Below are 27,822 nucleotides of genomic sequence, written 5' to 3'. Positions count from 1 at the left end.
ACAGTGGCTAACATTTGTACGCGATAAAACGCCATAGGAGACCTACGGCAAGGCAAACCCGAGCTTGACCCTGGTGTCTGGCCCCAAAAGAGTTGTTTTTTTAGCACTGACTGCCATCATAGGAGATAAATACACTTGAAGATTTGTCACAAGTGTGAATTAAACCAGGGTCCCCCCCCCAAGAACTAACTCAGTGGAGGATTTGCCAAATGAGCTAGCCAGCATTGGCATTTGGCAAATTGAGCTAAATTTAATCCTTTTTGTTTTTTATTAAATAGATAATTGTAGTTTATAGTTTTTTTTATACGAACTAATAATTACTATAATTCGAATGTTTTTTTATTTGTATGTGTCAAGTCATGTGTGTACATATGGTGTTGGTGCATCATTGATTATGTGCTCAAGCAAAGTATAAGTATGTACCTTACTTGTGATAGTGAAATTGGAATATCTTATTATTCACTGTCAAATCCTTTTATGTTGTTTCATGATTTCTTTAAAACTATTATTTATTATATTTTAAACAGAAAACTTATGTATTTAAAAAATTCCTTATAAGTTAAATTTAAACGCATTATCATGCACGTTCCAAGTTCAAACATTGTCAATACATTATTTTGTGAATTTGTGTAATAATATATTGACATAAAGATCTAAAACCAAATATAATAAACTAAAGCAGAATCCACTCTAGTATCACTTTATTCAACAGTGGCACCACAGATAAGTTTTTTTTTTTTTAAAAGGTGAGTTGAGATTGATTTTGACTTGACTTGATTTAATGGTCATATTAACGTATGTTAATCATATAAATTAAACACATTATATAATTGCAAGATCTAAAGTTTATATAAATGGTTTAGTTTAGTCTATAACTACAATTGGCCTTTGGTGTAATGACATTTGTAATGATGATTAACATTTGGGATCCGACTCAAAGGGTTTTCATACATCGGTGTGTTTATTCTTTGATGGTATTTCTGGATGAGTCAGACCACGTAAAATCAGTATAAACAGTTGATAACCTGTTTTAAAAAGATATAGATGTTAATTTTAAAAGAAGACAAGACGTTATATAAAGGGCAAAATTATGAGCAGGTGTTTTTGATTGTGTATCCCGAGGGGAAGGAATTGAGGGTTGGCAAAGGAAAAAAGCAAAGGTAAGATGCTTAAAGTGACGTGGCCATGTACCACAAAAGAGACAGTCGGTGCCTATTGCATTCCACGTGACACTTCATAAACGATCTCACCATCATTCAATAATTACTTTTTGTTAACATAAATACACCCACTAATTTATTTAAGGTAAAAACAGATTACCGAGTCTCTTAATCTAGTTAATTAAAAAGTTGGATATCAAAACGCTTTAGTAAATATCCTTAATTCATAATTCATAAATGCCATTAATATATATATATATTCGATACAATGTACCATATTGTTCACCCTACCCAACGTAAATCTGATCAAATAAGTGCTTACAAATAAATTATTGAAACCAACAAAACAATCTAATCTGAAACAATCACTTTCCTTAAACGGTAAGATCTTAACGGTTTACTAGTTTTCACAGTTCATCCATAATGAAAATTACTATGTAAATCAAAACGGTTGTTTAATTTTTTATTATTTATATTTACTTTTATTTAAGTTTTATCTGAATTTAAGCATTTATTTTTTCAAATACAAGCTAGGTATTGAAAACTACTACGAACCACATTTCTTATTTCAATACAAGCTAATTATTTTTTCAAAAATATAACAAGGGTTTAGACCGTCAAACAAGCAAAACTGGTCTGGTCTGGTCTGTGATCTATTTTGTTTGTCACTCTTTAAAACCATAGTTGGTGGTTAAATTAAAAGCTTCTATGATTATAATTATAATTCCAATTAAAAAATAATAACAATTATAAAAGGTGAGTTTTTCCATTACCATCAACACCTTATATTCATCCAATAAAGTCCAACCATTAATTTCCCCTTATTCCAGAACAAATATTCCCAAATGCAGTTAACTCCAGCTGCAATCACTTGTACCCACCTACCAACCATAAACTAAAAAAATAAAGAAAAAAACATAGCTAGCATCCAGATCTTGCATTGCAGATGAAAGAAGCTTCACAAATTCTTCCTTGTAATATTATTTGGTATTATTTACTCTCTCTCTCTCTCTCTCTCTCTCTCTCTCTCTCACACACACTTGCTAATGTTAATGACACAAGACGAGAAAACAAACCCACCCGGATAACATGAATTGCGTGACCATTAGCAACAACAAACACCACACCATGAAACTCCTTTTTATCCTATCTTTTCTAACCTTACTCTCCTCCTCAGCCCACCCAACACAACGAAGAATCCTCCACCAGCCACTTTTCCCGGTCACCTCCGACCCACCACCACACCATTCTTCAACGAAAACCCAAACCCCATCACAACCACCACCACCGACACCAGGTGCCGTCGGCGCCGACACCACCCCATTGCCCCTCAACCACCCACCAAACCCGCCAAAAAAATAGCTGTTGCCATTTCAGTTGGAATTGTTACTCTGGGTATGTTATCAGCATTAGCCTTTTACGTCTACAAACATAAAGTAAAACACGCCGGTGACACGCAGAAGCTGGTGCATTCACGCCGGAGAAATAATATTAATAATAATATGAATGGGAATGAGGATAATGAAGATAATATGCCACCGTCTAGTTTTCTGTACATTGGGACCGTTGAGCCACCGAGATCTGTCACTGAACCCACCAATGGACCACCTAATCATTCGCCTTATCATAAACTGGCTTCTGTCAAGGCCTTGGACCGGTACCGGCCCAGCCCTGATCTTCAACCCCTCCCACCGTTACATAAACCCCAACCACCGCCACCGCCTCCACCCGCAATGTCTTCGTCTTCTTCGGATGACGAAACCCATGATTTTTACACCCCTCATGGATCAAATGCCAGTACGGAAGACGGGCATTCGGGTCGAAAATCTAAGATTAATTCGAGTAATAATAATAGTAATAGTAATGGTAGTGTTAATGGTAATGGTAATGGTAATGGTAATGGTAAGAGCTTGGTGATCCAACCACGACGGTCGACTAGCCCGGTTCCTCATTCGAAAAGAACTTCACCAAGGTCCAGGCTTTCGGTTTCGTCTTCCCCGGATGTTTCAACCAAGCAGCCTTCACGGCCGCCTCTATCTCCACCATCGAATCAGCCATTAGCGATCACGTATAGTCCCCGAAGGACCGAATTCACAGCGCAGACTCCAAACAAATCTAAACCAGCTCCACCACCGCCACCTCCGCCTCCACCACCACCACTGCCGCCAGCAATGCCACCGCAGCAGAAGATGAGAGTATCTCCTATGAAACCGGCTTTTACTCAACAACCGGCAATGCAGGAATCAAGAAGTCTTGGTCCTAAAGTAATCCCGGGGATAATGAAGGAAACACCGTTAGAGAATGTTACAAACAATGGTGTTGAAGCTGATGATGTGGACGGGTTGAAACCGAAGCTGAAGCCTCTACACTGGGACAAAGTGCGGGCGACTTCCGATAGAGCAACCGTGTGGGATCAGTTAAAATCAAGCTCCTTCCAGTAAGTATACATACACTGAAACACACATCATTTAGACATTTAGTCAAAACATTAATGCTCAATATGTATGATTTCCCTAGATTAAATGAGGACATGATGGAATCCCTATTCGGATGCAACTCGAATGGTCCCGCAAAAAAAGAAGAGCCCCGTCGATCAGTTCTACCTCCAGTCGTAAAAGAAAACCGAGTCTTAGATCCAAAAAAGTCGCAAAACATAGCCATTCTACTAAGAGCATTAAATGTAACCAGAGATGAAGTCGCCGACGCACTTCTAGATGGTAAATTAGTTACAAATTATGAAACTTTTATAAATTTGTTACTTTTAGACTTTAGTTTAACAAGTGTAGTGTATTGGGGTTATAACAGGAAATCCAGAAGGGTTAGGTGCAGAGCTTTTAGAAACACTAGTAAAGATGGCTCCGACCAAAGAAGAAGAGATCAAACTTAGAGATTATAAAGGTGACGCGTCAAAACTCGGGTCTGCAGAGCGGTTTCTAAAGGCGATACTTGATATACCATTTGCATTCAAAAGAGTTGAAGCTATGCTTTACAGAGCAAACTTTGATACAGAAGTTAAATACCTCAGGACATCCTTTTTAACACTAGAGGTATTTCTTTTCATAAATCAAGTATTTTTATATATTTTGTTCGCTCACTCATTGTGTATAATAATATCTATCAGGACGCAAGTGAGGAGCTAAAGAACAGTCGTTTGTTTCTTAAGCTTCTTGAAGCTGTGTTAAGAACGGGTAACCGAATGAATGTCGGTACTAATCGTGGTGAAGCCACAGCTTTTAAACTCGACACGCTTTAAAAAACTAGTGGATATAAAAGGAACCGATGGCAAAACCACATTACTCCACTTTGTCGTTCAAGAAATCATCAGATCAGAATACTCAGATCACGAAGCTAAAAACAACAGTTTCAAGAATCAAGGGCTGCAAGTTGTCGGCGGGTTGAGTAGAGAATTAAGCAATGTTAAAAAAGCAGCGGGAATGGATTCAGATGTGTTAAGCGGGTACGTAACAAAGCTAGAAATCGGGCTTCAAAAGATTAGAATAACGGGCCATGAAAAGGCCGACACGCAAGGAATGTTTTTTGAGTCGCTGAAAAAGTTTTTAAAAGAAGCGAAATCGAAATTGCAAAAATCAAGATTGACGAAAGGAAGGTGTTGGCGTCTGTGAGAGACGTGACTGAGTATTTTCATGGTGATACTGCACGCGAAGGAGCACAACCGTTCAGAATATTTATGATCGTAAGGGATTTTCTTGGGATTTTGGATCGGGTTTGCAAGGAGGTCGGTCAAATGCAGGATAGAACTGTGATGGGTTCAGCAAGATCGTTCAGGATCGCTCCCACTGCATCGTTACCGGTTTTGGATAGATATAACGTGCATCATAATATAAGTTCTGATGATGAGAGCGCGTATTCTTCTCCGTGAAATGCAGCTTGTACAAAATAGGTTTATCTTGCTATATTTTGAAATCATGAGAGTGAGTCCAAATGATGAAGAAGATGGTTGTTTTTTAACTGGTATAGAATACAAATACTTGATAGTAGAAGTAATCTTGTTTCCTTGTATACATTCTTGACAGAAAATAAATGTTTATTAAGGGCATTATGCTATAATTTGAAGTTTAGTAGAGCATTATTTTTCTTAACATGTAGTGCTTAATTGAATACTAATTTTAATTTTTTTTCAGGGGTCGCTACTGTACTTAAATAAATTATCTTATAAATATTGTTGTCCCTTGAACACTTTAAAGATCAGATAAAACTTCTACCTAAACCAAAATTAAGGCTATTATATTTTGACCCAAGTCTAAAGATTAAAGATGGTGTTAAGTTTTGTTTAATTAAGTGTAGATCCCAAAGTTACCGGTATAGTTGAGTAGAAAAGTAAAAGAGCATGTTTAAGCTGTTATGATTATTGGGACTATTCTATGAAGAACAAAATGTGCAAGATTGAGATGACTTACCCCACACACCAGGTGACCGATAAAATGCCACTGTCATTAGAACAGAGTGAAGGTTGATTGAAGCTAATAATAAAAATATATGTACATTGCAAGCTTCAGACAGTAATGCTACGATTTTCAGACGTGTATTGGGGCAAGAAAATAGAAGTAGGGTTTTGCGACGGAGCTATTGTTGTTGACTTGTTGTTCTGTCAGGGGTTTAAACAGTACATAGTCTTTGGATCTAGAGATAGACCAAACGGGCCAGACCTGTTTGAGCCCAAAGTTGTATACATTTTACTAGAGGTACACAGAAAACCCGAACCCGAACCCGAAACCAGACCTGAAAAAAAAACCTTGAACCGGTTTTTTATACCGGGTTTTTAATACCCGACCCTACCCGTAGGCTACGGATATGATATGCATTTTAGTACCAAAACACGCAGTGGCGGACCTAGAATTTTTTGTCACCGGGGTCCCAATTTTTTCGGTTTACAAAATTTTCGGGTCGTTCGTTATTCGGGTCGGGTCGAGGCGAGGAACATAATAAAACACGAAAATATGGTGTCATCGGAAACGAGTAAGTAGAAAGGATCTAGATTTGACTTTCAACTTATTTTTATTCATACTCGAAAAACATAAAAGAAAGCTATATATATAGTCTTACATACATGACTAAAACCTGAAAAAATAACTTTAACACAAATAAATGATTAATTATAATATACATACACATGATAAATAATAAAATAATATGCAAAACTCATGTTGCCATTATATATGTTGTAGGGTGATAATGACTATATGGGAGAAACTAAAGAAAAACACAAATATCCTAACTAAATAACTAATATTGACTAGGATATATAAAAAAAAGAACAAAAACATAGTATGGTGAGGCTTGAACTTGCAACCTCTCAAAGAAAAAGTAAGGGATTTTCCACTAGACCAGTTCAGTTTTAATAGTATGGGTTCAAAGTATTAATTTTTATGGGGTCCATACAAAATTTAATATACCGTCTTTATGTAATTTTCAAAAAACATTGGTGTCCCGGGACCCCGATCGGATATACGTGGGTCCGCCCCTGAAAACACGTACCCGAACCGGACCTGATTTGTACCCGGTAATACCCGAAAACCCGAAACGGTTTTTCCAATACCCGATCTATAACGGGAAAATACCCGAAACATACCCCTAAAAAGTGCAACTCCTAAATAATTCCAATCTATACCCGAAAAAACCCAAAAATATGGTTTTTTCAATACCTGGAAATAGGGTATTCAAATACCCGGTTTAAAATACATGGTTCTATACCCGACCCGAACCCAATACATAGGGTATGGTTTTTAGAGGCAATACACGGACCCGGACCCGACCCGGGTATTGCTAATATATGATTTTCCAATACCCGATCATACCCGAACCCGGGTTTTTCTAATACCCAATTTGTGCACCTCTACGTCCATTTGTTGATTGTCCTGATAAATGGGTGATTGAACCTTGGCCTCCACAAAGCTAGACAGAAGACATGTACAAAACGGGTTATATCCCATGCAGCTTCGGGTAATGGCCCGGGTTGGTCAAAACCGGTTAGGAAGAAACCATATCGGGTTAAAATTGGGTTGGAGGCATGAATGTTCAGCCAGATCAAACTGATATGGGACAAAAAAAAACCGGGTTGTTTCCTTTTTCTTTTGCAAGCTATTCAAATTGGGTCGGATCCAAACCAGTTTGAGAGAGCGAGACCCAGATTCTTTGGTGTGGCAGGCCAAACCGGTTTTTCTCACCTGGGTTGAATTTCTATTTCATCCCCATCTCGATTTACATATCAAAATTAGCACGAAGAGGCTTCATGTCTAACCATTGTTAGTTATTTAACATTAGGTTGATTCAAGTGTGCATTCTGAGCCTCTATGTAAATATGCACACTTTTAATGCTTGAATCCATTATGTAAGTATGTTATTATAAACCACCAAACCAAATATAATGCTACTACAAATAATCTCTCCAGGCAAAGCTTGAGAACTTCACACCATTAAGTAATCTTCTTTGCTCAAGGATAAACTACAAATTAGTGTCGTAAGTCGTAACGCTAAGTGTGAGCTTATTCATTAACTTGACTCTAGCATGACAAAAAGTGCCTTTTGGTTATTTGTATTAAATGAGAATAGTAAGTAGGTGTATAGTAAATGAGCTAGCTGACCTATCTTCGGTTGTTAAGGTCGTTCTTATAGCAGTTCGAGAGTGATCAGAAGATCGTACTAATAGTCCCAACGTTGTTGATGGGGCATCCTAACACAAGTTGGCCCAAATTTCGCAAGTCCAAGACAAGAGTGGAAGAACCCGACCATGCATAGCATACTCCCTTGTCTTGGTAAGAACCTTGTACCAGTCCTAAGCTTGTGTTAGACTTTGAATTTACTCTACATATAACACGTACTCTATTTGGTCTAGTCAATCGCATTCAGTATTACCTTACCAATTTGTACACACCTCTATGGTTGTTCAATCACTGAGCTACAAATGCTCTACATGTGATATGATAATAAAATAATTACCATTTGTTTTACTTCTTTATAACATTACAAAAAAACCATAGGACAGAAGGCATACATGATTAGTCAATTGGGTGCATAGATTAGAAGTATTAGACTTCCTCAATATTTCGTCCTGATTCATGAAGATTTCAGTGTACATACAGCTGTACAATAAATGCAAGAACAAGATATACACTATACTTGTGTTCTTGTGTATGATTATGGATACAAAACGATAACAGTTGCAAATTTTATTCTATTGCTATACCCGTTGCTAACCCTCGTCCTCATAATGATGCCAATGTGAAATATGGAGCTCCCGTAATACTCTTCGTTCTCATTATTTTCTTCGCCAGTATTTTCAACTTCACATCATCCTTATTCTTTTTCTTGTTCTTTTCTTTCATCATCCTCTGCTTCAACTTCCTATTCTCAAACAAGTAAATGATTATTAATAATATCAACAATGCTATTATTATAATTAGCACTATTATTGTTGTTGTTATTATTATTATTATTATAACGCGACGCACTTGCATAAAGGAACCCTGCAAACATCAGAATCGGCACAGATTCGCGAATGCAACTCCAAAAGCTGCTTCATTCTTTTGCAATGATGACAGCCACCAGCAACTCTCAACTTGCATCCACAGAAATGTTGAAGAAGAGATTCAAGCCCTTTGTTAGCTTCATACCTGCAAGCTTCTCGGTCATGTGGCTTACGACCGTCTCTGCATATATGAACAAGTGCTTCCATCGCCTCATATAACTCAAGATAAACTTTCCTCTCATTCAACTTTCTCATCTTCTCTTTTTGCCTCTATATAACCAAAAATAGATACTAATCAGAAAAACATATCGGGAAATCGATCAAACATGCATATGCTTACATAGTCTTCAAACTTTAAGGATTCAAGAAGCTTCTTTTCAATATGTGGATGACTTGCTTTCATGGCCTTCCATCCTGCAGAGGAAGACGCTCCTTGGAAGCACATTAACACGAACCGTTGGCAAATGATTGTAAGCCTAGGAGCATCACACAACACTGATAGCTGAAATGCATCAACTACATTTTCCATGTTCAGCAATCTGTGTTCGAGTTGGTACTCGCACTCTTGTTTCAATTGCGGTACTGCAAATGCATGCAAAAGCACCAAAAGGGACAATATATGTTCCTCCATTTGCGCTTCTTCGTAGCTACACCAAGACAATAAATAAAACATAACCATATAGAAATATAAATTGTAATAAACACATGAAGAGCATATAGTATGTACCATGAAGAGTACAAGAAGCGCATAAATATGCGAACAGCTTCTGGTGGGACACCATTAATCGAAATGTTATGCTTGCGTCTCGATTTCTTAAACATGCTTCTGAAAACAGGAGATGCAATACCCTAAAAAAATGAAAAAAATCAAAGTGATGTTAAACATTACATGAAAGAATGCTTATATATAGAATAATTAGACTTACAAGAATACTAGCATGTGCATAGATGATGGAATCGGTGTCGGTATGAATCTCAACATCTGCTCTATAAGCTTCATCAAAAAGACAGTCCCATGATCCCCTAGCTTGAGAGATGGTGCAATTTCTTCCTATCAATGTTGGCCTGTTTTTGTTGAGACCGCAACATTTTTGTTGATTGATGTATTTTGTTGATGGAGCAGATAATGGAGGAGGTACAGGTTTGGTTTTGTTGGCGACTTCTTCGTGGCTGTTTTCCATAATTTGTTTGTTTCCTTAGATTTAAGCAAGTGCCTGTCAAATGATGATCGACGATAAAAACGCAATTGCAAATATAAACTCTATGTTCACGACCAAATAGAAATTCGTAAAATACAACGCTTGGATAATCTGAGAGTCATGAAACGCTTGTTCACCTGACTTTTCAAATAGTTAAAACTCAGGAAAATTTTCAAAACTTTGTATCATTTTTGTGTGAATTTCGAGAACCAGAAAACGAGAGTAGTGACCAGTTGATCCAGAAATCGCCATTGCGAATTTAACATGTGAAATTCTGAAAATTAAAATCCTAATGAATTTTTATTGAAACAATAATTATCAAAGTAACAAATACCAAGCTGAACGTTTTTCATTGGCATATAATTTGGAATACAATTCTAGAATCGAATTCCAATTAGATCTAAACAACGAAAAACTTACTTAATGGAAAGATGATGGCGGAATATATGAATATGATCGACTTCGTTTGCGTAAATATATAGAATCTGTTGATGCCTAAACCAACGTGAATAATGTATGCATGTGTCTGAATGTCAATGCATGCACGCACATATGAAAGCCGATTCAATATATCCACGCCGGCACCACCGAATAAGCCGTGGGTCGTTGTATCCAGCCACCAATCACCGGCGTAGATTGGTGGTGGATTCCTAGCTAGGCTATTCAAGGGAGGACCAAGGAGAACCAAAAGATGGAACAACGATGATACATTTATAAACGTTAGAACAAATTAACAAATGTATAATTTACCATAATGGTCCTTAGATTATTTTCTAATTAACGGTTTTGATCAACTTAAACAACGGACGAAAATAATGACGTGTCTATTTAAGACCAAATAGCATTATTGGGAGATGTTTAAATCAGAAATTATATAATGTTGACAAATACGACACGTATAATACACTCATGGTTTACATAACCATCACACTTTCTCTGATCCCTCGCTACTTTGATTAATTTTAATGTACTATGTGCAAGCATGTTATATAGTTCTCGCAGTTCTCAAGTTTTAAAAATATAGCCTGATACAATATAACACACGGGGAAGCGCTAGCTCTATGCATATTCTATATACTTCATCGTTTGAGATTGGTCACGAGACCAAACAGCTATCTTTGTTTTGATCACTCTATTCCTAAATCCAAATTTGAAAACATTTGTGTCACCAATCATCTCGTTATTATCATAAAGCTATATATCAACACTGATAATTGATCTAATTAAGTAAGATTAATGTCAAGTTTATGTTAGATAATTGTTCACATATGACTCTTCGACGACTTTCAATGGTGAGTATGATTTTTGTGTCGGTCTTAACGTAACAATTAGGTTTTAGTTTTCAATATACATTTCCAATTTTCCATATAATACTTGTACAAGAGTTTCAGATGACCTAGGGGCTTCAAGACCTAAAGCTACAAGCACGGTAAAGAAAAAACACCCAAAAGTGCATAACCCTTGTGTGTCTAGATAAAGTATCAAATATAAGTCATTTTTAAGGGATGTATTAATTTCCAAATTCCAAGAATATGTGCCCCTTCATTGTATACAACAAAACAATTCAATGTTTTTTTCATTGTTCTCTCTTCTATCTTCATTGATCCACAACACTCTTTAGTTTTCTTCGTGGAAATGATAATTATACTTGACATCACAATTGAGCTTAATAGTACTACTCGTCTTTACAATAATGAATTAGATTTGATTATTGGTTTAAATTTGTGATTTATGGCTTTTTAGGTTTGTGAAGTTTGTTTTTCTCAACCTTTTCTATGATCATTAACTAAAAATAACATGAATTGTTATCATTTATGGCAAAAAAAAATTCAAATTGCATCCTCAAGAGTTTATTCAGGGTTATTTTTGAGTGTCAAAAGTTAAGAATAAATTGTAAGAATTTGACAAATAAGGACTTTGAACTTGTGAATTAAAGTTGTATAACCATTGAAATGATTTTGAAGGATCGTTACAAATAAGGGCATCAAAACTCATGTAATTTGTAGGTAATTATATATTCTGAATTAAACAATGAACTAATTAAGAACCTCTAGTAACTTATGAGGTAAATTAGTTTTTTTTTCCCAATGTGATGTGGATGAAAAGTTCTCAACTCATTTCAAGAATCCATTACTTATGAGATTCGATTAAAAGCCGAAACAAAACCCGAATACGATTTTTAGTGGTTTGGTTTGGTTTCATATTCAGTTTAAAGCTGAATATCAAACACCCATTCACGATAGCATGAAACTAATTGTGGATTGTAATATTGGTATTTGGGTTGGTTAATATTACTCATATACGCAACTTATTGATCGGTTGTCTTCTATTCATGTAATCACTGCTTTGTAAAAGTTAGTATTTATGATTATTCCCTTAAATTTCATATTACTCATATGTGCTATATTCTTAAATTTTGTAAATTGTAAAACAATCAATCATCTAACTCACCAGTTCTAATTTTATAGATAACTTCGCTAACGACAAAACTAAAAAAATAACCACTCTATAAGCAGGGGCGGAACTTAATAGGGGAGGGGGTGCTGGCCCTCCAGTTTATCTGGTTAGACGCATCGACAGTTTTCCGGCGTATAGCTTTTCTCGGCAGCCGGCCTGCAAATACGAAGAAGAAGAAGAAGGGTTAAAAATGTAAATTTTACATGTCTATGTCTAATATGTTATATTTTATATTATATATGTATACATACTATATAACACGCTACATAGCCTATAAGTATACTAAATTGAGTACACCTATTATAAAGATGAAATCTTCTAGTTACTTTTTAATCTTTTTAAAAGCAATTACATTTTAAGTAATGAATTTTGTTTTGCAAATATAATGGTATAATCAATTAAGTTAGTATATATTTTATATTTTTATTAACTTATCTACTGTTTGATTTACCTTAGAATTAGTTATGTATTGTTGTATATACTTAATTTTTATATAATTGGTGTGCTAGTTTCGGCCCCCGATTTAAATGTTCAAGCCCCCCCCCCCCCCCCCGACTTGTATGTTCAAGTTCTGCCACTGCCTATAAGCGATTGAAAAAAGTAAGGCTTGTGGGAAGATGTGTCAAGGCTGAGACTCAAATATCAAGTTTCAATGCTTGATCAAACAAATACTTTACAGCAGTATAAGACGTGTGATAATTGCGTCTTCTTGAATCTTGTCATATAATAGATTGTGTAAAGACAAGAATAGTTGGATCATAAAGCTGAATCGCTTTGATCGTATGAGATACTAACCATGTGACCTAGTGAATCAAATAATTGAGCAATATGGGGCAAATGGTTTATTGTACGTTTTGTTTGATATAGTGCGATAATACAAATGAAATAGACAAAGTGGTGAAATAAGTCAATGTATACATAATAAGTAAGTCAATATATATATAAAATAAATGCCACATGTTGTTTGTCAATAATTAGCATAACCGAATAGACGCGTCATTTGAATTAAAATGATAAATATAGACAATGGATGAGATCTGGTATAAATAAATTAACCTATTAAATTTACAAATAACTAAGGTAATTATAGTTTTATATTAACGTAATTATATAATAAATAATAATAATAATAATATAATGTAATAATACTTTTTCTAATACAAAAGTTATAGAGTAATAATAATTACTCAACGTTAAAAATAGTTTAATCACCATATTATGTGTAGTTTAAAATTTAAAAATACATTGACAAATGAAAACATTTATAAACGAGACACTTAAAATAAAATTAAAGGCAACTAAGATAATAATATATTAAAAATTAAAAATTTAACCGCACACTCAAGAGTTTTAGTTCAACGCGTGGGAGGGGAAATGAATATTTGGGTTGGAGGCTGCAAGGTCTTAAATTTGAATCCAATCTCGACTGGGTTTCGTCATAGTTGGTCTTCAAGCGACGAGTTTTTCCCGGAACAAGAGATGGTGGATTTGGGCTACTTACAGTTATCTGCGATCGCAAACATACAGGGTCGCCTTTTGCTATTGGGTTACATGCTTTTATTCATTATTCGTTAAAAATAATAATCTTGTATAGTTGTATGCCCGATAAGAAAAATTGTTATATCTTGTGAAACTTTTAATCACCACATTTTTAAAATAGGGACCCGTACTTGGACCTTGTTTAGCTTATAAACGTTTAAGCCCATTTAAGATAGTTGTCGTTACTGTTTGGCCTAATATGGCAACATTATCAAACGAGTCAATGGGTCATCATTACCAACCATATAGTCATGTCGTGTATCCGTTTTTCTTTCATAACTTACCTTTTTCCCTTCGATAGTACTGTCTTAAAACATGTCCTATGTAAATCTAATGTCGTGCATTTTCACTCTTGTATTATCATTAAACATATAATGCTGGAGGCTAGTTGACAAAACTCGAAAGATGCCAAAGATGGACTCGCTTATTAGTCATTTTCAACACTTATTTAAGGTATAAATGACAATACAATATTTGAGTTCTGTTATTTAAGGTGTGAAGTTTGTTCCATCAATATGATTAATTCATAACTCGTTTCAACACACACACATAAAAGGATGTTTAGGTATCAATGATTCTTTTATCGGACACGGTGATCCAAACATATCAAATGTCTCTAGAAATCTAGAATCTTGAGATAAAAGGTTGTTAGTTATTTACTCATAACGTATTGATCAGTTACTCATGTGAGGGGTAGTGGATTACAGTGATTGATCAAAACATGAGAGAATTATTTTATAATAATAAGATGGGGTTTATGCCCAATGTATTGTGCGTACTAAGTGTTTTGAATTTGATGACCCTCTTGATGACTAGCAACGAAGCATTTTTCTCATACCGTACTTATTTAAACAACACATCTATTCAATCAAATTATTATCAAGTTCATGAACAAAAACTACAATATACTGGTACTTGTGGGCTTGTGGCATTTTGGAAGAACACTCTTGATCCAAAGTGCTAACTCATGTTCCAACTATTTTGTGTTAACGTTGATGAGTGTATGTGCATGTTTAAATTTATGTCTTTAGTGATGGTCGACTGTATATGTGCACGATTGTATTTTTAGGATCTTTGCTTTAGAGAGAATACCTATGACACATGGAGCAAGAGTGCAACAGCATGCACAATAGGTACATTGGCACTATTATGGGTGCACACAATAGTCCCTAAAGAAAAGAATTTGAGATAGATGTTTGAGAGTTTGATAATGATGACTACAAGAATAACATGATATATTTGTGTTTGATGCTTTTAATCTGATGTTTTAGTCGGTTACGAGACACTAAAAGGTGAATTACCAGTGGTGTTTCCATATGTATTATGTTGGTTAAATCACGGTGGTGATCTCTTGATAAAAAGTCTCGATGTTGATCCTTCGACGAAACTTCAATGGCAAGCGTCATTAGGTCCCGACGTCAATCCATCGATCAATAATCATTACGCAACTTCTACGGGGAACGTGTCGGTAAATTCATTACTCGTGCCATGTTTTTCGATAGAGTATTACCAACTTCCTTCTCTTCTCCTAGGGGAATTTATACGGATACTTCCCTCACTGAAAAACATATGATTTGTAGTGGCTAACTGAGTCCATATATGATATATCTATCATAAAATACGTAAACTTCTTACCCTCATTTTGAGTTGATTGTGGATTTCTTTATGTATAAAAAAAAGGTTTACCAAAATTTAGAAATGAAAAACTAAGAAACACGAACAATTAACCTAAAAAAACATTAAATGGTAATAAATATGAACTAAGACATGCCAATAATATGAAAAAGTGGTTTTACAAGATACAGAAAGAATTAGTTTAAAAGTGATAGTACGTTAAACTGATAATAATTAATATAAAAAGTGATTTGTTTTATTGCCAAGCAAAATACTTATATTTTCTAAATAATAAAAACAAAGTGTACTTTAGATTAGCCATCAGTTGAAACATAATTATTAAAATGGAACAAAATTGAACGTAAAAAAATAAACAAGGAGCGTAAGGTGGTGTAGCAGTGTGCCCCATATTAACACGTGAAAACGCTCCCAAGTAATCATAATAATCATTTATATCTTGGTCACGTGATTCATAAAATATAGTACTCATTTTCATTTTTTATTATTTTACTCTATTGATTAAATTAAAATACTACAAATGTTTCTTTCAGGGTATTAATGAGCTATCACTCACTGAGTTAACAATTTTGTATGTACCCCGACTACCCTTCACTTGTGAGTGCCCACGTCCAGGTATTAAATATATAAAACATAAAACTGTACTTAAAAGTTATAAAACAGGTTCACGGGTCTTATGCAGATAGTTACTTCAATGGGGGTGTTACACACTTACAGGATTCAGTGACAGGTATGAGAATATTAAAGTACTTTAGCGTAAATTTATGAGAATTATACATTTTCATACAATTTTAATGGCGGCGTTGTCTTTTCATATTAAGCATTGTTCTCACTTTAATCAACTATCACGACACTTAACTATAACACTCATACGTAGGGCTGTAAACGAACCGAATGAAGCCTTGTTTATGTTAGTTCGTTTAGCATTAAACTTGTTCACGAATGGCTTATGAACGCTAATCGAATGGAAAATCTTGTTCATGTTTGTTTATTAAGGAATTGAACATGTTCATGAACGGTTCACGAATATGTACTATTTAAGAAAAAAATAATATTCTTAATACAAAACATTAGACATAATCACCTTAATTAAATATAAAGTTAAGCACTTAATTAAGATAATAATAATAATAATATACGTATAATCATCCCTTAATTGGCGGTTTTATTATGATAATGTCAATGAAACACAAGTTAGATTTTTTGTTAGTTAAAAGTTAAAACAATACTTTATAAACAAAACGAACTAAACATAAACAATTAAGTTATAAAATTTAAATGTTAGGTTGATCACTACAAATAAAATATCATAGAAATATAAAACAAACCTTTAACTAACGAACTTATACAAATGAACATCGATGAACACATTACCGAGCGTTTACAGACACAAATGAACGAACACAATATGTGTCCATGCTCATTCATTTAACAAAACAAACAGTATTTTATTTGTGTTTGTTCATTTATTAAACAAATGAATGTAAATGAACAATGTATTACTGAGGAACTTTGGGCCCACATTAATACGCCCTTAAAAAATGTGCAGCGATTTGTTCAAAAATTTAATAAAAAAATTACCAGCGACTACGGAGGGATTAGCACTAGTAATGCTTTCCTAGCAAATCGACGATGTTTACAATATAACACTACTTTTACAAACATTTTAAAAAAATGACTATCCATCAGTAGCTTTTGAGAGAATCATCTCTTAGGGAGAGTTAGGTCATACTCATTAGCTTAGATGTGTCAAGTGAGAGAGAGAATATAAAAAATGCTTAAGGGGTCGGCTGGTCTAAGGAACGGGTCGCGGTTATGGTTAACAACAATAACATGACATGGTGTAACTTGCTAGAAAGAGTCCAAAAGTATAAAGCCTTTGTATAAATTGATGTGTGCCTTATATTTTGGTTTAACAATAATATCACATTAAAACAAATAATGCACGTGCCAAAGTCTTCTGGTATTATATTTATCCCTTTAAATAGGAAAATTGGATATTAATAATCCCAACTATCAACTATTGGTCAAAAATAATCCCAATTAACAATGTGACCGATAATAATCTCAACTATCAGTTTTGTTACCAATAACAATCCCAGTTAAATAAAACAGTTAACTCCTTTAATTATTGATGACATGGCGCGTGACGTGGTGATTACTTGGCGGGTGAGGTGTACTTTTTCATTTTATTTTAAAAATAAATATACAGATCAAATTATGATATCCTCTCAAAGAAAATTTACCTAGTTCATTTCTACAGCCAGCTCTTCTAATCGTTCTGTATCTTTCAATCATTTCAAAGAAAATTAACCCGGTAATTTGTATTTATATTTATTAACCCTCCAGAAGCTCAACCCAGTTTGAACAATAACCACATTGTTTAACAGTCACATGCCACGTCACGCGTCATGTTATCAATAATTAACGGAGTTAACTGTTTTATTTAACCGGGATTGTTATTGGTAACAAAACTGATAGTTGGGATTATTACCGGTCACATTGTTAGTTGAGATTATTATTGGCCAATAGTTGATAGTTGGGATTATTAATATACAATTTTCCCTGGAAATATGGTAGGGAATTCAAATTTTGAAAGCACAAGATTAAATGAATTTTACTAGTAAAATGAATATTATTGTATGATGAAAACAAGAAAACAAATAATAAAAAACTATATATAGATATAAAAAAAATATCACCTCGTCTACATAATATAAGGAATTGAACAGTTATGAATTGTTATGAACAATGTAATTGTTAGCATTTCATATATAACGTTTTATGTGTTATATATAAAAAAACGACATAATGAATTCGAAAAATGAAAAGAAAAAATATAGTAGATATGAGAACACTAGGGCCTGACATTAGATATAAATGTGTTGGATGTTTGCGACTGAACATTATTATGTCATGTCTTTAATCCTATGACAAATACATTCTTTCGTCACCCTTTCTTTTCATGTTTCTTTTTATACAAACAAATAACTTTTTATTAATGTAGCATCATTTCCTCAATTTTACTAGATCGTTTTTGTTGTCCATGTTTTAACACGTACGTACTCTTATAAAATCAGGTGTTATGCAAAAACATAGTGTGTTTCGTTAGTAAAAAATCAACTTATCATGTTAAGAAAAAGTCTAAACTACTTTTAAGTTTCTTAACCAACATCAAACATCACATACGTCCATCACAAAATACATATTACGTTGGGGTTCGTTTATATTTATATGGTTTTGTTAGTTTATTTGAGATTTTATTTTTTAAACTTGTCTCTTCTATATGCTTCATACGTATAGAGAATGGTCCAATAAGAATGCAAATATCTATAAGAATCATAAAACTTAAATACTTGACTTATACGTAATTTGTTTAATTCATAAGGTACATCAGCAAATAGAATAACTTACAAGCATCAATATCAAACTTTGGTCGCATATATAAATTAACAAAGGCGTTCAATGAAGAACCACAAAGATCTTAAGGTTCTCGATACCACACCATATGACCATATCTATATATTTGTTATTGTTAATATTATATCGCCACCAACGTTTTTTTAGCCACATCATGCACAGCAATGTTGCTATCGTCAGTTATGTGCACTAAGGTTTCAACATTCCTATAATGCTACATAGCCACCACAGTAGGCAATTGTTGTTCTTGCCCACCGCCACTCCCCGCAACAACCGAGTGCCACTACTCGTTTTTACTAGCTATGTAGATGTGTATGCATGTGTATTTAAAAAAAAAATAATCAAACAAGGGCATGATAAGATATAATATTTTTTTTTATTTAATATTTTAGTATACAAAGACATTACATTAGTTCAGGTCTCTATTTTTCAAAATGTTATTATGTGTGTAAGTTTCTTACATTGCATACATAGGCATATTACTGATATGATTTTTTATGTTTTGATCTGTATTATATTGGTTAACCGATGATTCGATAAAAATTTTTAGAAGAGAAGAAAGAAAGAAAGATGAGAGGAATAAAAATGACAACATTTATATATATTTTTTATTTTTCTATTAAATATTGGTTTTCATGATTAAAAGTTTAACAATCCATACTAAATCTCATAACATTTGGGGGAAAACAAACAAGTGATTCTCAATCAAATGTTTATATTTATATTCAGTTAAATTTAAAGTTTTACCATTCATACTATATAATATTTTAGTATTTTCTGAAATATTTTAGTATTTTCTGAAAATATTTGTAAGTATATAGGAGAGAAAACATGGGAATGCTTAGAACGATATACACAATGCCACAGTGTATAAATAAATGCCATGAGCCCATGAGTATTATTAACTATACATTGTTTAGGAATCTCCCACAAATATTTTAAAATAAATATAATATTTGATTATCTATTCATAATCAATAAATCTTTCTACTAGTTAATAACCTAATGGAACATTTTTTAACAGCACCTAATGGAAGATTGGAGTTGTTGACTTCTTGTATTAGTTGAGGTAGAAAAGAAAATCTTAAGATAACAGAAAAGTTAAAGTTGTTATCCTCCCTTTCTTTCAAATAAATGTAACATTTAATTTGCGTGTATTTTAAAAAAAATATTTAATTAGCAATGAATTTTTTCTGCATATTAAAAAAAGTGTAGATATCTCAAAATACACAAACATTGTAATGTTTAGATCACTTTATACACCAACTTTATTTAAGATAGCATTTGTGGTTGTTTCCATCTTCTTAGCATATGTCATATCTCATTTTCATCTATGTTATAAATCACTTTTAAACACTAACTTTATTACAGTCTTATAAAAAAAATCAAACATGATAGCTTTATTGATATTTAAAAGATAAAAAAAACTTACACACTAAACAAAATACACCACAAACAATTAACCCTCAAGAAAATAACAACATAATCAAGTTTCACATTTAATTAAAAAACATAAAAAACCAAAACCCCGAAGAAAAAATAAACTTCCCACGAGTCCACATCTCTTTGCTATAATAATATTAATATTAATATTAATATATCATCCCATTGCCAAAAATTGGCGGCACAGAAACCACTGCTCTTCACCAGCTCCCTTCATTTCGCGCCTTTTCTTTCTCTAGATTTCATCATCAAATCCAATCCAATCCAATCCAACAGATTCTACATCAACAATGGACGACTCAGACACCACATTTTCTCTACCAAGTCTTCTATGCGAAGAAGACGATTCATCTTTAACCCAAGTCAAAATCACCCACACTGGTTTCAAACCCAGATCAGAAGACGATCACTACATCCAATTGTTGATCCAAACTGAACCCAGATCGAACGGTTGTCAATCTTGTGTTTGTGATGATGAGACTGCTAAAAACCGGCTCAAATGTGCAAGATTAGATGCTGTTAATTGGATATTTAGTGTATGAAATGATTAATCCTTTGTTTTTTTATGTTGATTTTGTTGTTTTTGTTATTATTATTGTTTTTATTTGATGCAGACTAGAGAAAGTTTGGGGCTTCATTATCGTACTGCTTATCTTTCTTTGACATACTTTGATCGGTTCAATTCCAAGCGAATTATCGATGTAAGTGTTGTGTATTTGTGTGATTAAGTTAATTTTTTTTAACCTAGATTTGTTAAAGATTTATATGGGAATTAACTAATTATGTTGTTTGTGATGTAGACTTCAATTTCTTTTAAAAAGTTATTTTTTTTTATTTTTGGAAATTTAAAAATTCAAGATGGTTTTTTTTTCTTGAAAAGCAGAAAACTTTTTGAGATTAATGATGATTAACAAACATATTATGAATTGATTGTGTTTATTTGGTATTCAATAATATATATTTTTTTAAATGTAGACATCAATTTGTTCCAAAAGGTTATTATTATTATTATTATTATTATTATTATTATTTTTTGATGGTCTGTTTTCTTGAAAAGTAGTTTAATTTTTGGGATTAATGATGGTTAACAAAGATATTGTGATTTGATTGTGTTTATAGAGTGGGAAAGAATGGGCTTTTGAATTGTTGGGCATTGCATGTTTATCTTTGGCTGCAAAAATGGAGGAACAAAAGGTACCATTATTGTCTCACTATAAACCACAAGGGTACAGCTTTGATAGCAGTGGGATTCAAAGAATGGAATTGATGGTTTTGACAACATTAGAATGGAAAATGTGTGGCATCACTCCATTTGCTTACCTTCACCACTTTTTCTCCAAGATTTGTGATGAATGTGACTGTAATGAGTCACTTGTATCCAAAGCTAGTGGATTTGTTCTTGATTTCTCCAAAGGTATGTTAAAGTTTGAATCTTTAAGCTTAATTTGAAATACCCTTTAAGCTTTAGTTGTTTTTTGTTTATACAGAGGTTAATTTGATGGACCACAGGCCATCTGTTGTTGCATTAGCAGCAGTCTTGTTAGCTTGTGATGATCAGTTAACAAAAAATACATTGGAGTGCAAGATTGCTGTTGTGTTATCACTTTACTCTCTTGAAAAAGCAAGTGTTTTTATTTTTTTAAAAATTTTTTTAACCTCAATCATCCAACATAAATCCACCTTTAATTTGACGGTTTCGTTTATCTTTTACAAGCAGGAATGTATATACCATTGCTACAATCTTATGAAGGAGCTTGTGAATAAAAAGAATACCACCCCTGAATCAAATTCTTTAAATATGTTGAGTAATCAAAGAAGCAGTTCTTCCAACATTGGTATAAAGAGGAAGCTTACGTACAACGGTTTTGAACAATAATAGGCGATTGTAGTAACGTTTTGTTTAGATAATACATGAATTCGTTGATTGGTTTGATCGGGTGTTCTCGACCGAATAATAAGATTTGAGTTTTGGGAAATATTAATCTACCAACATATGGTATGATCTACCATAAGGGGATTTGAATATTGAATGACAATGAGAAAGTGTTACTAGTGGAAACTAGTGATCAGGGTGTGGGGTACATTACTGGAGTCTAGAGGATGGTGAAGTTTTAACATACAGTGAAATGTCTGATTGTTGAAATGTGGAGTTTTTTGTTTACTTTCTGTTTAATTCAATTGTCTTTTTCAATACCCTTTTAAGCTTTAGCTCTGGATAAAGTTTGTACTGTTTTATAAGTATATGTCATTGTGAAGCAACCTTTGACGTTTTTTTATCTCCTTTTTTATTTTCTTTAGTTATAATATCACTTAATTTGATATTCTTAGTAGCTTCCACACTATCCACACACCACTAACGTGTCATGCGACTTATGATGTGCGAAAACAGTCATAGGCTGTATGAGTTGGCGTTTGCCAAATCATAAGGTTTGCATGATCATCTCATCCTACGACCTGTGTGATGTGCCTGTCTCTAGTTTGCAAACTTAATTTTATATCGTATGGCGCGTATGATATGACATGCATGCTGATATACATATTTGAGTTATAGGGATGCAGACTTTGAAAAGATTGAAAGGCTCGTATGATGTGTTGACTGACACACAAATGACTAGTGATAAAGGTATATGACTAGTACGACCATTGTCGCATTGTCATATGGCCCATATGATGCGACAGTCTCTGTTGTATAAATTTGGTATTGACATCATATGACTCATGATATGACAATTGACATGCATGCATTTTGGTATATAGATTTCACAGTGATGTCTCTTTAACACGACCATTTTAATAAAACAGTGAATAACTTAGATTAGATAAATGTTAGTTTTACACTATAGGAATGCTGACTTTGAAAAGGGTGAAAGGCATGAGGGGTGGGGGGGTTTGGGGAAATGGAGAGTCATTATTTGATTTGATATGATTAGATGCATTTGTTGGGTGGCCAAGAAAGAAAAGAATAATGAAGCATGAAAGGTAAAATGGGTTTTGATCTGTTTGTGATTTGCTTGAGTGCCTGCCTCTCTTTATGGTAAGTGGAATACCCCTCTTCCTTCTTACTGTTTGATGCAATTGTTGGGTGGGTCCTTATTATTTGATGTAACAAAGAATTGATAACAGGGCTAAACAATAATATTAATAATTGTTGCACCTTGCTTCTTATATATATAGTAAGTTACAAGTTACGTCCAATCTTGAAGTGTCAGTTTTGGTTCCATCCCAGGACTCAACATCAGTTTTGGGCATATTCATGGTTATCCTTTCACAACAAAGGTTTCTTTCTCTTTTTATCTTGTGTTAATATCAAGTGATCAAAATCAATAAAAATGAGTTTTAGGAAACAATACTTAGATGTGCTCATGCTCTTTAAAGTTGTGATGATTAGTTAATTACAAGTTAAGGAAATGCTAGATGTGTGGATGCTTAGGCTATGTGTTAAGGGTCATTTTTCATCATTCTGGATCACTAACAACACCACCTTAGCTTTTCTTTTACCTTTCAACCCCACTAGTGGTCTAGGGGTAGGGAACCTGGTGTTCTCATGACACCACTACCACTGGCGCCACCTCAGCACCACTAGTGATGATCAATAAACCATACCCATCAGCCTTATATGCATCAAGAAATAAGATGAGGGTAATTGTAATTTGTAAACTTATAAGTAGACCAGTGTTGAAGTTTTAAACGTTTTTACCTTGTAGTGTTTGAAAAATTACGATTTTTAAATAGATAAAGCAATAATAAACACAATTTATATGAAGAAAAGATGAGACGGCATCCGCGATGGGAGTAAAAGTCTCCTAAATTAGGTATAACATGGGATAAAATCGGGTAATTAGCTTGTTTTGTTTGGTGATGATTGGCCATATATTTAGTTATAGCATAATTTGTGCCTTTTCGGATGAGGATAAGAAAAAAAATAGATGAATTTATGAACACAAAGTTTAATAAATGAATGCCGAATAATTAGTTAATATGAATTTCTTGTTGTATATGTCACTAGTTTTCGATTCCGAAATAACATGATTATGTTGATTTAGGGGATAGTGATTCAAAGTATTTTGAGAAAGAATGCGAAGATAAGGTTAATAATATTATTATAATAGTAGAGTTGAAGTATTTATTTATTTATTTAATAAGTGATGGAACATGGAAAAAGAAAAAATGAGATGTTACATTTGATGTTAAGGTACAGGAAAGCAAATTAAGTGTAATATCTTTCTCAACTTTCTAGGCATGTTTTGGAACCAATAACAACTGTTGCATGAGTTCACATTTAGTACATGTGGTTGGGTGATATAATATAGAACCTCTCTAACATTGAAGACACTCGAATCATTGATTTGCACACAAGATTAGCTACGGTCTACACCAACGGAAATACGATATGTTCACTTTGTTATACTAGCTGCTAGGGGTGTGCATAATTAGGTCCGATCCGAAAAAACCCGAAGAACCGGCCCGAAATAACCCGATCCCGACCCGACCCTAATTAAAGACTCCAAAAATCGATCTTTGAAATAGCCTCAAACCGGGGTCCTTTTGCCCATGAAGACCTAAAAAAACCCGAGGACCGATTTTACTTTTCTTAAAAAAATGCATCGTGGGCCATAACCCTAAATAATAAGCTGCTGTATACAAAATTACAAAACCTATTTTACCTTCTATCAAACTCAACTGTATTGCATCTATCGATCATCATCAAAGGCTCTCCATTCTATCAAAATAAAGCTGCTAGTATTGCTTCTGTGGATATCTTTGCTTCACCAAATCACAAGGTTTGCATTTAACTGTTATCATCAATCAATTATTACTTTCTGATTGATCAAATCACATATTTTTGTAATACAATGGTTGCTTTCAATACCTGTTGTGATCTTTTTTAATGAACGACAATACTTGCTGGTTGCTATGATCAATTGGTAAATACTCCAATAAATGCTTTACCTACATATACAAAATTGACAGTAAGTTTATGTAATAATCATATATATTAATGCAATCACTATATTTTTATAAGATATACAATAAAGTATAATTATATTATACTACTATTGCTTCACCGGTTTACCTAATTAATCCATATATACATATTTATATGTTGCACGATCTGGTATATTTATTTGTTTGATATTATTCATATGTTTACATACTATAGTTTTTTGTTAATTAAACGTAGATGGAGTCAACGAAAGTTGAGAATTTATCAAGTGACGAATCTCACGGAAGAGATAAGAGGAAGTCCCCGCCTGTTGTTGAAATTGAAACTACAATAAAGAAAAGTAAAACCGACAAGTTCCAACAACACGGGAGCTTCAAAAAAGACGGGAGCTTCTAGAAAGACAGGAGTTTCTAAAAAGACTGGAGCTTCAAAAAAGCCTAGTGTTTGGGTTGATTTTGAGAAGTTTGAGGACGAGGACGAGAAACAAAAAGCAAGATGCAAGCATTGCTCAACTGAATTGGCAGCACACCCAAGGTTAAACGGCACATCAGCGTTGCGCCGACATGTCCTTAGATGCGAACAACACCCCGATTACATGAAAAATCAAAGCAACATATTTCTCAAAAAGAACGATGATCTTGAGGGTGGTACCTGTGAGGTCAAATCATGGAAATTCGATCCTGAAGCTTCTGACAGAGCTCTAACCGAGATGATCATACTAGATGAACTTCCATTTTCATTTATGGAGCGTGTGGGGTTTAGAAGGTTTATTCAAACATTTAACCCGAATTATAAGGTACCTAGCAGGACCACCGTAGGGAGGAATGCCGGGGACAGATATTTAGAGGAAAAGGCGAAGTTGAAGTCTTTTTTTGCAAAAAGTAACAAGAGTGTGACCACTGATACATGGACATCGATACAAAATATCAGCTATATGAGTCTAACAGCTCACTTTATCGATGACAACTGGGTGCTGCATAAGAGGATTATAAACTTTAAGGATATCACAAGCCACAAAGGAGAAGATATCGGTCGGGCTCTAATTCAGTGTCTAAAAGAATGGGGAATTGAACACGTCTTAACCATTACAGCGGATAATGCTTCGGCAAACAATATTGCAATAGACTTTGTGAAGGGTAGATTAGACAATTTATTAGGCGACGGGAGATATATACAAGTTAGATGTATGGCACACATCATCAACTTGATTGTGAAAGACGGGTTACGTGACGCGGCGCTCCCGATTGAGCGGATAAGAAACGCAATTCGATATATCCGACATTCCCCGCGAAGATTAGACGCGTTTAAAAAGTGTGTTAAAGCGGAAAGGATTGAAAGTAAGGCATTGTTATGTTTGGACATGCCTACTAGATGGAACTCTACATATGAGATGCTTGACAGAGCAGAAAAGTTTGAGAAGACGTTTCAAGCGTTTGATTTTGCACACCCAAATTTTAGGAATCATTTTGTTGATGGCGTTCCTAAAACCATAGATTGGAGTTATGTAAGAAAGATAAGAGATTTATTAGAATTGTTTAAGCTCAAAACCACTAACGCTTCTGCTACTAAACATGTGACTGTTAACATGTTTTATAGTGAAATGATGGATATTTACAGGCATATAAGAAAAATGAAAGATACAGACCTTGAGAGTAAACTTATGGCGGAAAGGATGCAAGATAAGTTTGACAAATATTGGGGAACTAGTAACCGAGGTTTTAACTACATCCTCTACTTTGCCGCTATATTAGATCCTCGGTTGAAATTGCGTGTTATATCATTTGGCATTAAGGAAGTATTTACGGCTGAAAATAGGAAGGATGAGACGGCTGATCAACTTAAAAAAAGGATCGAGAAATTAGTGAAATTAGTAACAGAAGAACTGGAGATATTGTTTAAGCACTATGAGTTAAATTGTGAAAGGCCAAGTTCGAGTCAGGTTTCACAAAGGGCAAGTAACGTTTCAGGTTCATCACATGGATCGAGTAGTTTTTTTGCTCAGTTTAAATCGGCTGGCGGTTCTACCTCGTATGAAACTAAAACAGAACTGCATAAGTACCTTGATGACATAGAGGAGCCAGATTATGAGGGATTTGATATTCTACAATGGTGGAAAGCTTCTTCTTCAAAATATCCTATTGTAGCGAAAATGGCGAAAGGTAAGTTTACGAGGTTACTAATATTTATTTTTTGCCAATTAAATTAATGTATCATCCATTATAACTTTTGTAGATATACTAGCTATCCCGGTTTCTAGTGTTACTTCGGAGTCTGCTTTTAGTACGGGCGGAAGAGTTGTGGAACCATATAGAAGTTCTTTGGCCCCTTCGCTTGTCGAGGCATTAATATGCACAGAGGATTGGATTGGTGTGTCAAGTAAGAAGATAAATGATACGGAAATCCCAACAGACTTTGACGATATCGGAAAAGGTAAGGTTACATACATTATGCACGCCCTTTTGTATTCCATTACTTCGTTTATGTTGTTTTATTTATTGATTATTATATGTATATTTTTTTGTAGAAATTTGTGAGAAATCG

The 27,822-nt window shown here is 34.0% G+C and overlaps 2 protein-coding genes and 1 pseudogene across 3 annotated transcripts; 2 read left to right on the top strand and 1 right to left on the bottom strand.

Annotated features, from left to right (window-relative positions):
- Nucleotides 1-2,269: 2,269 nt before the first annotated feature.
- LOC143548873 (formin-like protein 6) lies at nt 2,270-5,234 on the top strand (annotated as a pseudogene). The gene is made up of 4 exons (XR_013138029.1): nt 2,270-3,597; nt 3,678-3,877; nt 3,966-4,207; nt 4,282-5,234. The product of XR_013138029.1 is annotated as a formin-like protein 6 (transcript).
- Nucleotides 5,235-8,068: 2,834 nt separating this feature from the next.
- On the bottom strand, nt 8,069-9,328 carry LOC143548861 (BTB/POZ and TAZ domain-containing protein 4-like). Its single transcript, XM_077039920.1, has 3 exons — nt 8,987-9,328; nt 8,630-8,916; nt 8,069-8,522 (listed from the first exon to the last, which is right to left on the bottom strand). The coding sequence occupies exons 1-3, from the start codon at nt 9,323-9,325 to the stop codon at nt 8,384-8,386; spliced, it is 765 nt and encodes a 254-aa protein (XP_076896035.1). The 5' UTR covers nt 9,326-9,328; the 3' UTR covers nt 8,069-8,383.
- An 11,107-nt stretch (nt 9,329-20,435) lies between these two features.
- LOC143548860 (cyclin-D5-1-like) lies at nt 20,436-22,607 on the top strand. The gene is made up of 5 exons (XM_077039918.1): nt 20,436-20,872; nt 20,951-21,037; nt 21,456-21,750; nt 21,824-21,957; nt 22,054-22,607. The coding sequence occupies exons 1-5, from the start codon at nt 20,627-20,629 to the stop codon at nt 22,210-22,212; spliced, it is 921 nt and encodes a 306-aa protein (XP_076896033.1). The 5' UTR covers nt 20,436-20,626; the 3' UTR covers nt 22,213-22,607.
- The last annotated feature ends 5,215 nt before the right edge of the window (nt 22,608-27,822 follow it).

The sequence above is a fragment of the Bidens hawaiensis genome, unplaced genomic scaffold, assembly GCF_021521415.1.
Source record: "Bidens hawaiensis isolate Kalapana, Puna unplaced genomic scaffold, B.hawaiensis_p1.1 tig00015291_1, whole genome shotgun sequence".
NCBI lineage: Eukaryota > Viridiplantae > Streptophyta > Magnoliopsida > Asterales > Asteraceae > Bidens > Bidens hawaiensis.
This window is presented reverse-complemented; position numbering and strand designations above follow the sequence as displayed.

What these genes read in the sequence shown, in the direction of transcription:
- LOC143548861 (XM_077039920.1), bottom strand. Translation starts at nt 9,325, where the DNA reads ATGGTTATGTTTTATTTATTGTCTTGGTGTAGCTACGAAGAAGCGCAA. An exon ending in CCTTAAAGTTTGAAGACTAT is followed by an intron (nt 8,917 to 8,986) that starts GTAAGCATATGC and finishes TTGGTTATATAG; the next exon opens with AGGCAAAAAGAGAAGATGAG. An exon ending in TGCAGGGTTCCTTTATGCAA is followed by an intron (nt 8,523 to 8,629) that starts GTGCGTCGCGTT and finishes GTTTGAGAATAG; the next exon opens with GAAGTTGAAGCAGAGGATGA.
- LOC143548860 (XM_077039918.1), top strand. Translation starts at nt 20,627, where the DNA reads ATGGACGACTCAGACACCACATTTTCTCTACCAAGTCTTCTATGCGAA. An exon ending in ATTCCAAGCGAATTATCGAT is followed by an intron (nt 21,038 to 21,455) that starts GTAAGTGTTGTG and finishes TTGTGTTTATAG; the next exon opens with AGTGGGAAAGAATGGGCTTT. An exon ending in CACTTTACTCTCTTGAAAAA is followed by an intron (nt 21,958 to 22,053) that starts GCAAGTGTTTTT and finishes TTTTACAAGCAG; the next exon opens with GAATGTATATACCATTGCTA.